This window comes from Narcine bancroftii, chromosome 2 (assembly GCF_036971445.1).
Source record: "Narcine bancroftii isolate sNarBan1 chromosome 2, sNarBan1.hap1, whole genome shotgun sequence".
Taxonomy (NCBI): Eukaryota; Metazoa; Chordata; class Chondrichthyes; order Torpediniformes; family Narcinidae; genus Narcine; species Narcine bancroftii.
This window is the reverse complement of record NC_091470.1, coordinates 76,642,835-76,655,528: the sequence shown is the minus strand read 5'-3', so window position 1 is coordinate 76,655,528 and position 12,694 is coordinate 76,642,835. Positions and strand designations below refer to the sequence as shown.

The following is a 12,694-nucleotide window of genomic DNA, read 5'->3' as shown; positions in this document are numbered from 1 at the left end:
CCAAATCAGTGCAGCACCCTTCCCCAGCTCCCAAACCAGTGCAGCCCACTTCCCCAACTCCCACACCAGTGCAGCCCCCTTCTCCAACACCCAAAACAGTGCAGCTCCCTTCCCCAACTCCCAAACCAGTGCAGTTCCCTACCCCAGCTACCAAACCAGTGCAGCCCACTTCATACTAACTCCCCAAACCACTCCCACCCCCTTCCCCATCTCCCAAACCAGTGCAACTGACCTTCACATTAACCCCCATACGTGTGCAACTCCCTTCCCCAACTCCCAAACCAGTGCAGCCCCCTTCCCCAACTCCAAAACTATTGCAGCCCCTTCCCCAACCTCCAAACCAGTGCAGCCCCATTCCCCAACTCCCAAACCAGTGCAGCTCCCTTCCCCAACTCCCAATCCAATGCAGCACCTTCCCCAACTCCCAAACCAGTGCAGCCCCCTTCCCCAACTCCCAAACCCGTGCAACTCCCTTCCACAACTCCCAAAACAGTGCAACTCCCTTCCCCAACTTTCAAACCAGTGCAACTCCTTTCCCCAAATGCTCAAACCAGTGCAGCCCCTTCTCCAACTCCCAAACCAGTGCAACCCCCTTCCCCAAGTCCAAAACCACTGAAACACCTTCCCCATCTCCCAAACCAGTGCACCCCCCTTCCCAGTGCAACTCCCTTCCCCAACTCCCAAACCAGTGCAACTCCCTTCCCCAGCTCCCAAACCAGTGCAGCCCCCTTCCCCAACTCCCAAACCAGTGCAGCCCCCTTCCCCAACTCCCAAACCAGTGCAGCCCCTTCTCCAACTCCCAAACCAGTGCAACCCCCTTCCCCAAATCCAAAACCACTGAAACACCTTCCCCATCTCCCAAACCAGTGCCCCCCCCTTCCCAGTGCAACTCCCTTCCCCAACTACCAAACCAGTGCAACTCCCTTCCCCAGCTCCCAAAAAGTGCAACTCCCTTCCCCAACTCCCAAACCATATAACCATATAACCACTTACAGCACAGAACAGGCCAGTTCGGCCCTACTAGTCCATGCCGTTGCAAATCCCCACCCTCCTAGTTCCACTGACCAGCACCCGGTCCATACCCCTCTAGTCCCCTCCTATCCATGTAACGATCCAGTCTTTCCTTAAATGTTACCAATGATCCCGCCTCGACCACGTCTGCCGGAACTTCATTCCACATCCCTACCACCCTCTGCGTCAAGAAATTTCCCATCATGTTCCCCTTATAATTTTCCCCCTTCAATCTTAAACCATGTCCTCTAGTTTGAATCTCCCCCTTTCTTAATTGAAAAAGCCTATCCACATTTACTCTCTCTGTCCCTTTTAAAATCTTAAACACCTCTATCAAGTCCCCTCTCAATCTTCTACGCTCCAGAGAAAAAAGCCCCAGTCTGCACAACCTTTCCCTGTAACTCAGACCCTGAAATCCTCTCAACATTCTCGTGAACCTTCTCTGCACTCTCTCTATTTTGTTTATATCTTTCCTATAATTTGGTGACCAAAACTGTACACAGTACTCCAAATTTGATCTCACCAATTTCATCATAACCTCCCTACTCTTGAATTCAATACTCCGATTTATGAAGGCCAACATTCCAAATTTCTTCACCACACCATCTACCTGAGTATCAGCCTTGAGGGTACTATTTACCATAACTCCTAAATCCCTTTGTTGCTCTGCATTCCTCAACTGTCTACCATTCAATGTATATGACCTATTTAAATTTGCCTTTCCAAAGTAGCACCTCACATTTATTTGTATTAAATTCCATCAGCCATTTCTCAGCCCACACCTCCAGCCTTCCTAAATCACCTTTTAATCTACGGTAATCTACCTCACTGTCCACAACACCACCAATCTTTGTGTCATCCGGAAACTTGCTTATCCAATTCTCTACCCCTACATCGAGATCATTAATATATATAACAAATAATAGTGGACCCAGGACCGAACCTTGAGGAACTCCACTGGTCACCGGCCTCCAATTGGACAAACCAGTGCAGCCCCCTTCTCCAACTCCCACACCAGTGCAGCCCCCTTCCCCAACTACCAAACCAGTGCAGCCCCCTTCTCCGACTCGCAAACCAGTCCAGCCCCCTTCCCCAACTCCAAAACCAGTGCACCCACTTCCCCAACTCCCAAACCAGTGCAGCTCCCTTCCCCAACTCCCAAACCCGTGCAGCACACTTCATACTAACTCCCCAAAACACTGAAACACCCTTCCCCATCTCCCAAACCAATGCAACTCACCTTCAAATTAACCCCCATACCTGTGCAACCCCCTTCCCCAACTCCCAAACCAGTGTAGCCCCTTCCCCAACCCCCAAACCAGTGCAGCCCTTTCCCCAATCCCCAAACCAGTGCAGCCCCATCCCCAACTCCCAAATCAGTGCAGCACCTTTCCCCAGCTCCCAAACCAGTGCAGCCCACTTCCCCAACTCCCACACCAGTGCAGCCCCCTTCTCCAACACCCAAACCATTGCAGCTCCCTTCCCCAACTCCCAAACCAGTGCAGTTCCCTACCCCAGCTCCCAAACCAGTGCAGCCCACTTCATACTAACTCCCCAAACCACTGCCACCCCCTTCCCCATCTCCCAAACCAGTGCTACTGACCTTCACATTAACCCCCATATGTGTGCAACCCCCTTCCCCAACTCCCAAACCAGTGCAGCCCCCTTCCCCAACTCCCAAACTATTGCAGCCCCTTCCCCAACCCCCAAACCAGTGCAGCCCCATTCCCCAACTCCCAAACCAGTGCAGCTCCCTTCCCCAACTCCCAATCCAATGCAGCCCCTTCCCCAACTCCCAAACCAGTGCAGCCCCCTTCCCCAACTCCCAAACCAGTGCAGCCCCTTCTCCAACTCCCAAACCAGTGCAACCCCCTTCCCCAACTCCCAAACCACTGAAACCCCTTCCCCATCTCCCAAACCAGTGCAACTCACCTTCTCATTCACCCCCATACCAGTTCAATCCCCTTCCCCAACTCCCAAATCAGTGTAGCACCCTTCCCCAGCTCCCAAACCAGTGCAGCCCACTTCCCCAACTCCCACACCAGTGCAGCCCCCTTCTCCAACACCCAAACCATTGCAGCTCCCTTCCCCAACTCCCAAACCAGTGCAGTTCCCTACCCCAGCTCCCAAACCAGTGCAGCCCACTTCATACTAACTCCCCAAACCACTCCCACCCCATTCCCCATCTCCCAAACCAGTGCAACTGACCTTCACATTAACCCCCATACGTGTGCAACTCCCTTCCCCAACTCCCAAACCAGTGCAGCCCCTTCCCCAACTCCAAAACTATTGCAGTCCCTTCCCCAACCCCCAAACCAGTGCAGCCCCATTCCCCAACTCCCAAACCAGTGCAGCTCCCTTCCCCAACTCCCAATCCAATGCAGCACCTTCCCCAACTCCCAAACCAGTGCAGCCCCCTTCCCCAACTCCCAAACCCGTGCAACTCCCTTCCACAACTCCCAAAACAGTGCAACTCCCTTCCCCAACTTTCAAACCAGTGCAACTCCTTTCCCCAAATGCTCAAACCAGTGCAGCCCCTTCTCCAACTCCCAAACCAGTGCAACCCCCTTCCCCAAGTCCAAAACCACTGAAACACCTTCCCCATCTCCCAAACCAGTGCACCCCCCCCTTCCCAGTGCAACTCCCTTCCCCAACTCCCAAACCAGTGCAACTCCCTTCCCCAGCTCCCAAACCAGTGCAGCCCCCTTCCCCAACTCCCAAACCCGTGCAACTCCCTTCCACAACTCCCAAAACAGTGCAACTCCCTTCCCCAACTTTCAAACCAGTGCAACTCCTTTCCCCAAATGCTCAAACCAGTGCAGCCCCTTCTCCAACTCCCAAACCAGTGCAACCCCCTTCCCCAAGTCCAAAACCACTGAAACACCTTCCCCATCTCCCAAACCAGTGCACCCCCCTTCCCAGTGCAACTCCCTTCCCCAACTCCCAAACCAGTGCAACTCCCTTCCCCAGCTCCCAAACCAGTGCAGCCCCCTTCCCCAACTCCCAAACCAGTGCAGCCCCCTTCCCCAACTCCCAAACCAGTGCAGCCCCTTCTCCAACTCCCAAACCAGTGCAACCCCCTTCCCCAAATCCAAAACCACTGAAACACCTTCCCCATCTCCCAAACCAGTGCCCCCCCTTCCCAGTGCAACTCCCTTCCCCAACTACCAAACCAGTGCAACTCCCTTCCCCAGCTCCCAAAAAGTGCAACTCCCTTCCCCAACTCCCAAACCATATAACCATATAACCACTTACAGCACAGAACAGGCCAGTTCGGCCCTACTAGTCCATGCCGTTGCAAATCCCCACCCTCCTAGTTCCACTGACCAGCACCCGGTCCATACCCCTCTAGTCCCCTCCTATCCATGTAACGATCCAGTCTTTCCTTAAATGTTACCAATGATCCCGCCTCGACCACGTCTGCCGGAACTTCATTCCACATCCCTACCACCCTCTGCGTCAAGAAATTTCCCATCATGTTCCCCTTATAATTTTCCCCCTTCAATCTTAAACCATGTCCTCTAGTTTGAATCTCCCCCTTTCTTAATTGAAAAAGCCTATCCACATTTACTCTCTCTGTCCCTTTTAAAATCTTAAACACCTCTATCAAGTCCCCTCTCAATCTTCTACGCTCCAGAGAAAAAAGCCCCAGTCTGCACAACCTTTCCCTGTAACTCAGACCCTGAAATCCTCTCAACATTCTCGTGAACCTTCTCTGCACTCTCTCTATTTTGTTTATATCTTTCCTATAATTTGGTGACCAAAACTGTACACAGTACTCCAAATTTGATCTCACCAATTTCATCATAACCTCCCTACTCTTGAATTCAATACTCCGATTTATGAAGGCCAACATTCCAAATTTCTTCACCACACCATCTACCTGAGTATCAGCCTTGAGGGTACTATTTACCATAACTCCTAAATCCCTTTGTTGCTCTGCATTCCTCAACTGTCTACCATTCAATGTATATGACCTATTTAAATTTGCCTTTCCAAAGTAGCACCTCACATTTATTTGTATTAAATTCCATCAGCCATTTCTCAGCCCACACCTCCAGCCTTCCTAAATCACCTTTTAATCTACGGTAATCTACCTCACTGTCCACAACACCACCAATCTTTGTGTCATCCGGAAACTTGCTTATCCAATTCTCTACCCCTACATCGAGATCATTAATATATATAACAAATAATAGTGGACCCAGGACCGAACCTTGAGGAACTCCACTGGTCACCGGCCTCCAATTGGACAAACCAGTGCAGCCCCCTTCTCCAACTCCCACACCAGTGCAGCCCCCTTCCCCAACTACCAAACCAGTGCAGCCCCCTTCTCCGACTCGCAAACCAGTCCAGCCCCCTTCCCCAACTCCAAAACCAGTGCACCCACTTCCCCAACTCCCAAACCAGTGCAGCTCCCTTCCCCAACTCCCAAACCAGTGCAGCTCCCTTCCCCAACTCCCAAACCCGTGCAGCACACTTCATACTAACTCCCCAAAACACTGAAACACCCTTCCCCATCTCCCAAACCAATGCAACTCACCTTCAAATTAACCCCCATACCTGTGCAACCCCCTTCCCCAACTCCCAAACCAGTGTAGCCCCTTCCCCAACCCCCAAACCAGTGCAGCCCTTTCCCCAATCCCCAAACCAGTGCAGCCCCATCCCCAACTCCCAAATCAGTGCAGCACCTTTCCCCAGCTCCCAAACCAGTGCAGCCCACTTCCCCAACTCCCACACCAGTGCAGCCCCCTTCTCCAACACCCAAACCATTGCAGCTCCCTTCCCCAACTCCCAAACCAGTGCAGTTCCCTACCCCAGCTCCCAAACCAGTGCAGCCCACTTCATACTAACTCCCCAAACCACTGCCACCCCCTTCCCCATCTCCCAAACCAGTGCTACTGACCTTCACATTAACCCCCATATGTGTGCAACCCCCTTCCCCAACTCCCAAACCAGTGCAGCCCCCTTCCCCAACTCCCAAACTATTGCAGCCCCTTCCCCAACCCCCAAACCAGTGCAGCCCCATTCCCCAACTCCCAAACCAGTGCAGCTCCCTTCCCCAACTCCCAATCCAATGCAGCCCCTTCCCCAACTCCCAAACCAGTGCAGCCCCCTTCCCCAACTCCCAAACCAGTGCAGCCCCTTCTCCAACTCCCAAACCAGTGCAACCCCCTTCCCCAACTCCCAAACCACTGAAACCCCTTCCCCATCTCCCAAACCAGTGCAACTCACCTTCTCATTCACCCCCATACCAGTTCAATCCCCTTCCCCAACTCCCAAATCAGTGCAGCACCCTTCCCCAGCTCCCAAACCAGTGCAGCCCACTTCCCCAACTCCCACACCAGTGCAGCCCCCTTCTCCAACACCCAAACCATTGCAGCTCCCTTCCCCAACTCCCAAACCAGTGCAGTTCCCTACCCCAGCTCCCAAACCAGTGCAGCCCACTTCATACTAACTCCCCAAACCACTGCCACCCCCTTCCCCATCTCCCAAACCAGTGCAACTGACCTTCACATTAACCCCCATATGTGTGCAACCCCCTTCCCCAACCCCCAAACCAGTGCAGCCCCCTTCCCCAACTCCCAAACTATTGCAGCCCCTTCCCCAACCCCCAAACCAGTGCAGCCCCATTCCCCAACTCCCAAACCAATGCAGCTCCCTTCCCCAACTCCCAATCCAATGCAGCCCCTTCCCCAACTCCCAAACCAGTGCAGCCCCCTTCCCCAACTCCCAAACCAGTGCAGCTCCTTCTCCAACTCCCAAACCAGTGCAACCCCCTTCCCCAACTCCCAAACCACTGAAACCCCTTCCCCATCTCCCAAACCAGTGCAACTCACCTTCTCATTCACCCCCATACCAGTTCTACCCCCTTCCTCAACTCCCAAAACCACTGCAACCTCCTTCCCCAACTCCTAAACCAGTGCAGCCCCCTTCACACTAACCTCCAAACCTGTGCAACCCCCTTCCCCAACTGCCAAAACAGTACAGCTCCCTTCCCCAACTCCCAACCAGTGCAACCCCCTTCCCCAACCCTCAAACCAGTGGAGCCCCTTCCCCATTCCCCAAACCATTACAACCCCCTGCCCCACCCCCCAAACCAGTGCCACTCACCTTCACATTAACCCCCATACCTGTGCAACCCCCTTCCCCAACTCCCAAACCAGTGCAACCCCCTTCCCCAACCCTCAAAACAGTGCAATTCATCTTCACACTAACCGCCAAACGAATGCAACTCACCTTCACACTAACCTTCAAACCAGTGAAAATCACCTTCACCTTAACCCTCAAACCAGTGCAACTCCCTTCCCAACACCCAAACCAGTTCAACTCCCTTCCCCAACTCCCAAACCAATGCAACTCCCTACCCCAACTCCCAATCCTTTGCTGCCCCCTTCCCCAACTCCGAAACCAGTGCAGCCCCTTTCCCCAACTCCCAAACCAGTGCAGCCCCTTCCCCTACTCCCAAACCAGTGCAGCCCTCTTCCCCAACCCTCAAACCAGTGGAGCCCCTTCCCCATTAACCAAACCACTGCAACCCCCTGCCCCACCCCCCAGACCAGTGCCACTCACCTTCACATTAACCCCCATACCAGTGCAACCCCCTTCCCTAACTCCCAAACCAGTGCAGCCCCTTTCCCCAACTCCCAAACTAGTGTAGCCCCTTCCCCAACTCCCAGGCCAGTGTAGCTCCCTTCCCCAACTCCCAAACCAGTGAAGCCCCCTTCCCCAGCTCCCACACCAGTGCAGCCCCCTTCTCCAACTCCCAAAACAGTGCAGCCCCCTTCCTCAACACCCAAACCAGTGCAGCTCCCTTCCCCAACTCCCAAACCAGTGCAGTTCCCTTCCCCAGCTCCCAAACCAGTGCAGCCCAATTCGTACTAACTCCCCAAACCACAGCAACCCCCTTCCCCATCTCCCAAACCAGTGCAACTGACCTTCACATTAACCCCATACGTGTGCAACCCCCTTCCCCAACTCCCAAACCAGTGCAGCCCCCTTCCCCAACTCCCAATCCAGTGCAGCTCCCTTCCCCAACTCCCAAACCAGTGCAGCCCACTTCATACTAACTCCCCAAAACACTGAAACACCCTTCCCCATCTCTCAAACCAATGCAACTCACCTTCAAATTAACCCCCATACCTGTGCAACCCCCTTCCCCAACTCCCAAACCAGTGTAGCCCCTTCCCCAACCCCCAAACCAGTGCAGCCCTTTCCCCAATCCCCAAACCAGTGCAGCCCCATCCCCAACTCCCAAATCAGTGCAGCACCCTTCCCCAGCTCCCAAACCAGTGCAGCCCACTTCCCCAACTCCCACACCAGTGCAGCCCCCTTCTCCAACACCCAAACCATTGCAGCTCCCTTCCCCAACTCCCAAACCAGTGCAGTTCCCTACCACAGCTCCCAAACCAGTGCAGCCCACTTCATACTAACTCCCCAAACCACTGCCACCCCCTTCCCCATCTCCCAAACCAGTGCAACTGACCTTCACATTAACCCCCATATGTGTGCAACCCCCTTCCCCAACTCCCAAACCAGTGCAGCCCCCTTCCCCAACTCCCAAACTATTGCAGCCCCTTCCCCAACCCCCAAACCAGAGCAGCCCCATTCCCCAACTCCCAAACCAGTGCAGCTCCCTTCCCCAACTCCCAATCCAATGCAGCCCCTTCCCCAACTCCCAAACCAGTGCAGCCCCATTCCCCAACTCCCAAACCAGTGCAGCCCCTTCTCCAACTCCCAAACCAGTGCAACCCCCTTCCCCAACTCCCAAACCACTGAAACCCCTTCCCCATCTCCCAAACCAGTGCAACTCACCTTCTCATTCACCCCCATACCAGTTCAACCCCCTTCCCCAACTCCCAAAACCACTGCAACCTCCTTCCCCAACTCCTAAACCAGTGCAGCCCCCTTCACACTATCCTCCAAACCTGTGCAACCCCCTTCCCCAACTGCCAAAACAGTACAGCTCCCTCCCCCAACTCCCAACCAGTGCAACCTCCTTCCCCAACCCTCAAACCAGTGGAGCCCCTTCCCCATTCCCCAAACCACTACAACTCCCTGCCCCACGCCCCAAACCAGTGCCACTCACCTTCACATTAACCCCCATACCTGTGCAACCCCCTTCCCCAACTCCCAAACCAGTGCAACCCCCTTCCCCAACCCTCAAAACAGTGCAATTCATCTTCACACTAACCACCAAACGAATGCAACTCACCTTCACACTAACCTTCAAACCAGTGAAAATCACCTTCACCTTAACCCTCAAACCAGTGCAACTCCCTTCCCCAACTCCCAAACCAGTGCAACTCCCTTCCCAACACCCAAACCAGTTCAACTCCCTTCCCCAACTCCCAAACCAATGCAACTCCCTTCCCCAACTCCCAATCCTTTGCTGCCCCCTTCCCCAACTCCGAAACCAGTGCAGCCCCTTTCCCCAACTCCCAAACCAGTGCAGCCCCTTCCCCTACTCCCAAACCAGTGCAGCCCCCTTCCCCAACCCTCAAACCAGTGGAGCCCCTTCCCCATTCCCCAAACCACTGCAACCCCCTGCCCCACCCCCCAAACCAGTGCCACTCACCTTCACATTAACCCCCATACCAGTGCAACCCCCTTCCCTAACTCCCAAACCAGTGCAGCCCCTTTCCCCAACTCCCAAACTAGTGTAGCCCCTTCCCCAACTCCCAGGCCAGAGTAGCTCCCTACCCAACTCCCAAACCAGTGAAGCCCCCTTCCCCAACTCCCACACCAGTGCAGCCCCCTTCTCCAACTCCCAAAACAGTGCAGCCCCCTTCCCCAACACCCAAACCAGTGCAGCTCCATTCCCCATCTCCCAAACCAGTGCAGTTCCCTTCCCCAGCTCCCAAACCAGTGCAGCCCACTTCGTACTAACTCCCCAAACCACTGCAACCCCCTTCCCCATCTCCCAAACCAGTGCAACTGACCTTCACATTAACCCCCATACGTGTGCAACCCCCTTCCCCAACACCCAAACCAGTGCAGCCCCCTTCCCCAACTCCCAATCCAGTGCAGCCCCCTTCCCCAACCCCCAAACCAGTGCAGCCCCTTCCCTAACTCCCAAACCAGTGCAGCCTTTTCCCCAACTCCCAAACTAGTGCAACCCCTTCCCCAATCCCAAACCAGTGCAGCCCCCTTCCCCAACTCCCAAATCAATGCAGCCCCCTTCCCAAACTCCAAAACCATTGCAGCCCCCTTCCCCAACTCCCAAACCATTGCAGCCCCCTTCCCCAACTCCCAAACCAGTGCAGTTCCCTTCCCCAACTCCCAAACTATTGCAGCCCCTTCCCCAATCCCCAAACCAGTGCAGCCCCATTCCCCAACTCCCAAAACCACTGCAACCCCCCTTTCCCAACTCCCAAACCAGCGCAACTCCCTTCCCCAACTCCCAAACCACTGAAACCCCCTTCCCTAACTCTCAAACCTGTGAAGCCCCTTTCCCCAACTCCCAAAACCACTGCAACCCCCCTTTCCCAACTCCCAAACCAGCACAACTCCCTTCCCCAACTCCCAAACCACTGAAACCCCCTTCCCCATCTCCCAAACCAGTGCATCTCACCTTCTCATTAATCCTAATTCCAGTGCAACCCTCTTCCCCAACTCCCAAAACCACTGCAACCCCCTTCCCCAACTCCCAAACCAGTTCAACTCACCTTTACATTAACCTCATACCACTTCCACTCCCTTCCCCAGTCCTCAAACCATGGCAACTCCCTTCCCCCATGACCCCCAAACCAGTGCAACTCCCTTTCCCCAAACCCCAAACCAGTGCAACTTACATTCAGCCTTTGACTACTCATTACCAGATCCATAAAACAAAAGAACTATAGAACACTACTGCATAGAAACAGGCCCTTCAGCCCATCTAGACTGTGCTGAACTATTATTCTGCTTTGACCCAATGACCTGCACCCAGACCATAGCCTTCCCATTCATATACATAGAACATTAAACAATACAGCACAGTACAGGCCCTTCAGCCCTCAATGTGTTGCCTACCCATATATTCTAAAAAAAATCTAAACCCTCCCTACCCCATAACCCTCTATTTTCTTTCCATCTATGTGTCTGTCTATGAGTCTCTTACATGCCCCAGTGTTTCAGCTTCCCCAGCATCCCTGGCAAGGCATTCCATGTACCTACAACTCTCTGTGTGTAAAAAAAAAACTTGCCCCTGATGTCTCCCTTAAACTTTCCTCCCTTCATTTAGTACCCATGTCCTCTCATGTTTGGTGATCTTGCCTTGGGAAACAAGTGCTGGCTGTCCACCTTATCTTTGCCTCTCATAATCATGTAGACCTCTATCAAGTCTCTTCTCATCCTTCTACCCTCCAAAGCACCAGCTCTGCTAACCTTGCTTCATAAGACTTGTTTCCCAATCCAGGCAGCATCCTAGTAAATCTCCTCTGCACCCTCTCTGTAGCTTCCACATCCTTGCTTTAATGAGGTGACCAGAACTGATCATAAGTGTAGATTTGTAGAGTTGCAATTTGCCCTCTCTAGTCCTGAACTCAATCCCCCTATTAATGAAGCCCAGCATCCCATAGGCCTTCTTAACTGTCCTATCAACCTAAGAGCAGAAACAGTTTCTCCCTTCTCCCACCATCAGAAACCTTCATGAACTTAAACCCTTTTCATTTCACAGGAGAACAATGCCAGGTGCCTTCAGCAAAAGTTCAGTTGGATGCCCCAAATATTTTGTACAAAATTTAAATTCATGTTAAGGGAAATTGAATGCACAAATAAATTAAAAATTGCAAAGGCAGAAATTAAAGTTGGTTTTATGATAGGCAATACATTTCTTGCTGCAATTAGTATAAACTCTTCTCAAAAGCACTTACTACATCTGTTAACAACTCATCTTATGTGACCACCTTTCAAGTCACTTGGACATCATTTCAGTTGTAGAGGATGACTGAGCCCTGAGAATCCTTTGATGGACTCTGCAAGACCAGAATTGATCGATCACCTCCCAAAATACTCAGCAAACAATGAGCCGCTGAAAGACCATGGTCAGCATCCATGGTCATCAACGTTTTGTTATCCATTCTGAGAAGTGTTGAACAATAAAGGTGAAATGCAACTTGATAACATGGTCCATTTTACAACAGCCAGCATTTGTTCACATTCTGTATCTTAGGGCTCTTGGTCATGGTGCTTTTGGTGAAGTTTATGAGGGCCACGTGGTTGGAATTGGTGGTGAATCTGTCCCTTTACAAGTGGCGATTAAGGTTAGTGATGGGCCTTTCCAATTTCTATTTTTTGATTGAAGGATGGGCAATCGGGTTTTAAAAACAGGATTGGGATTAATCAGATTATGGGTAATACTTTTGAATGGATTGGGGGTTGGTTAATGAAAATTAGTAAGAAATTCATTTTTGGATTAGTAGGATCCAACCCAGTGGTTCTCAAACTTTTTCTTCTCACAAACCACTTTAAGTATTCCCTATGCCATCGGTACTCCGTGATCAGTAAGGGATTGCTTAAGGTGGAATCTGAGTGGGAAGGGAAGGTTGAGAATCACTGCTCTAGACTCAATTGTTACTTAAATATTTTGTTTGAGAAAAATTGTCACTGGCCCATTTCCTTTGGAATTATGAAACTGTGCTCATAATGAGTCAATGAGGTACGATTAAAACGGTGGTTTTCAAACTTTTTCTTTCTACCC

The 12,694-nt window shown here is 52.4% G+C and overlaps 1 protein-coding gene across 1 annotated transcript in view; it reads left to right on the top strand.

The window, feature by feature from the left end:
• The window catches only part of ltk (leukocyte receptor tyrosine kinase), a 96,436-nt gene that overhangs the window by 67,870 nt on the left and 15,872 nt on the right, over positions 1-12,694 (top strand). Inside the window, exon 13 of the mRNA XM_069915493.1 lies at positions 12,167-12,257. Coding sequence (XP_069771594.1) covers positions 12,167-12,257 — 91 coding nt within the window. The remainder of the gene's footprint in view (positions 1-12,166; positions 12,258-12,694) is intronic.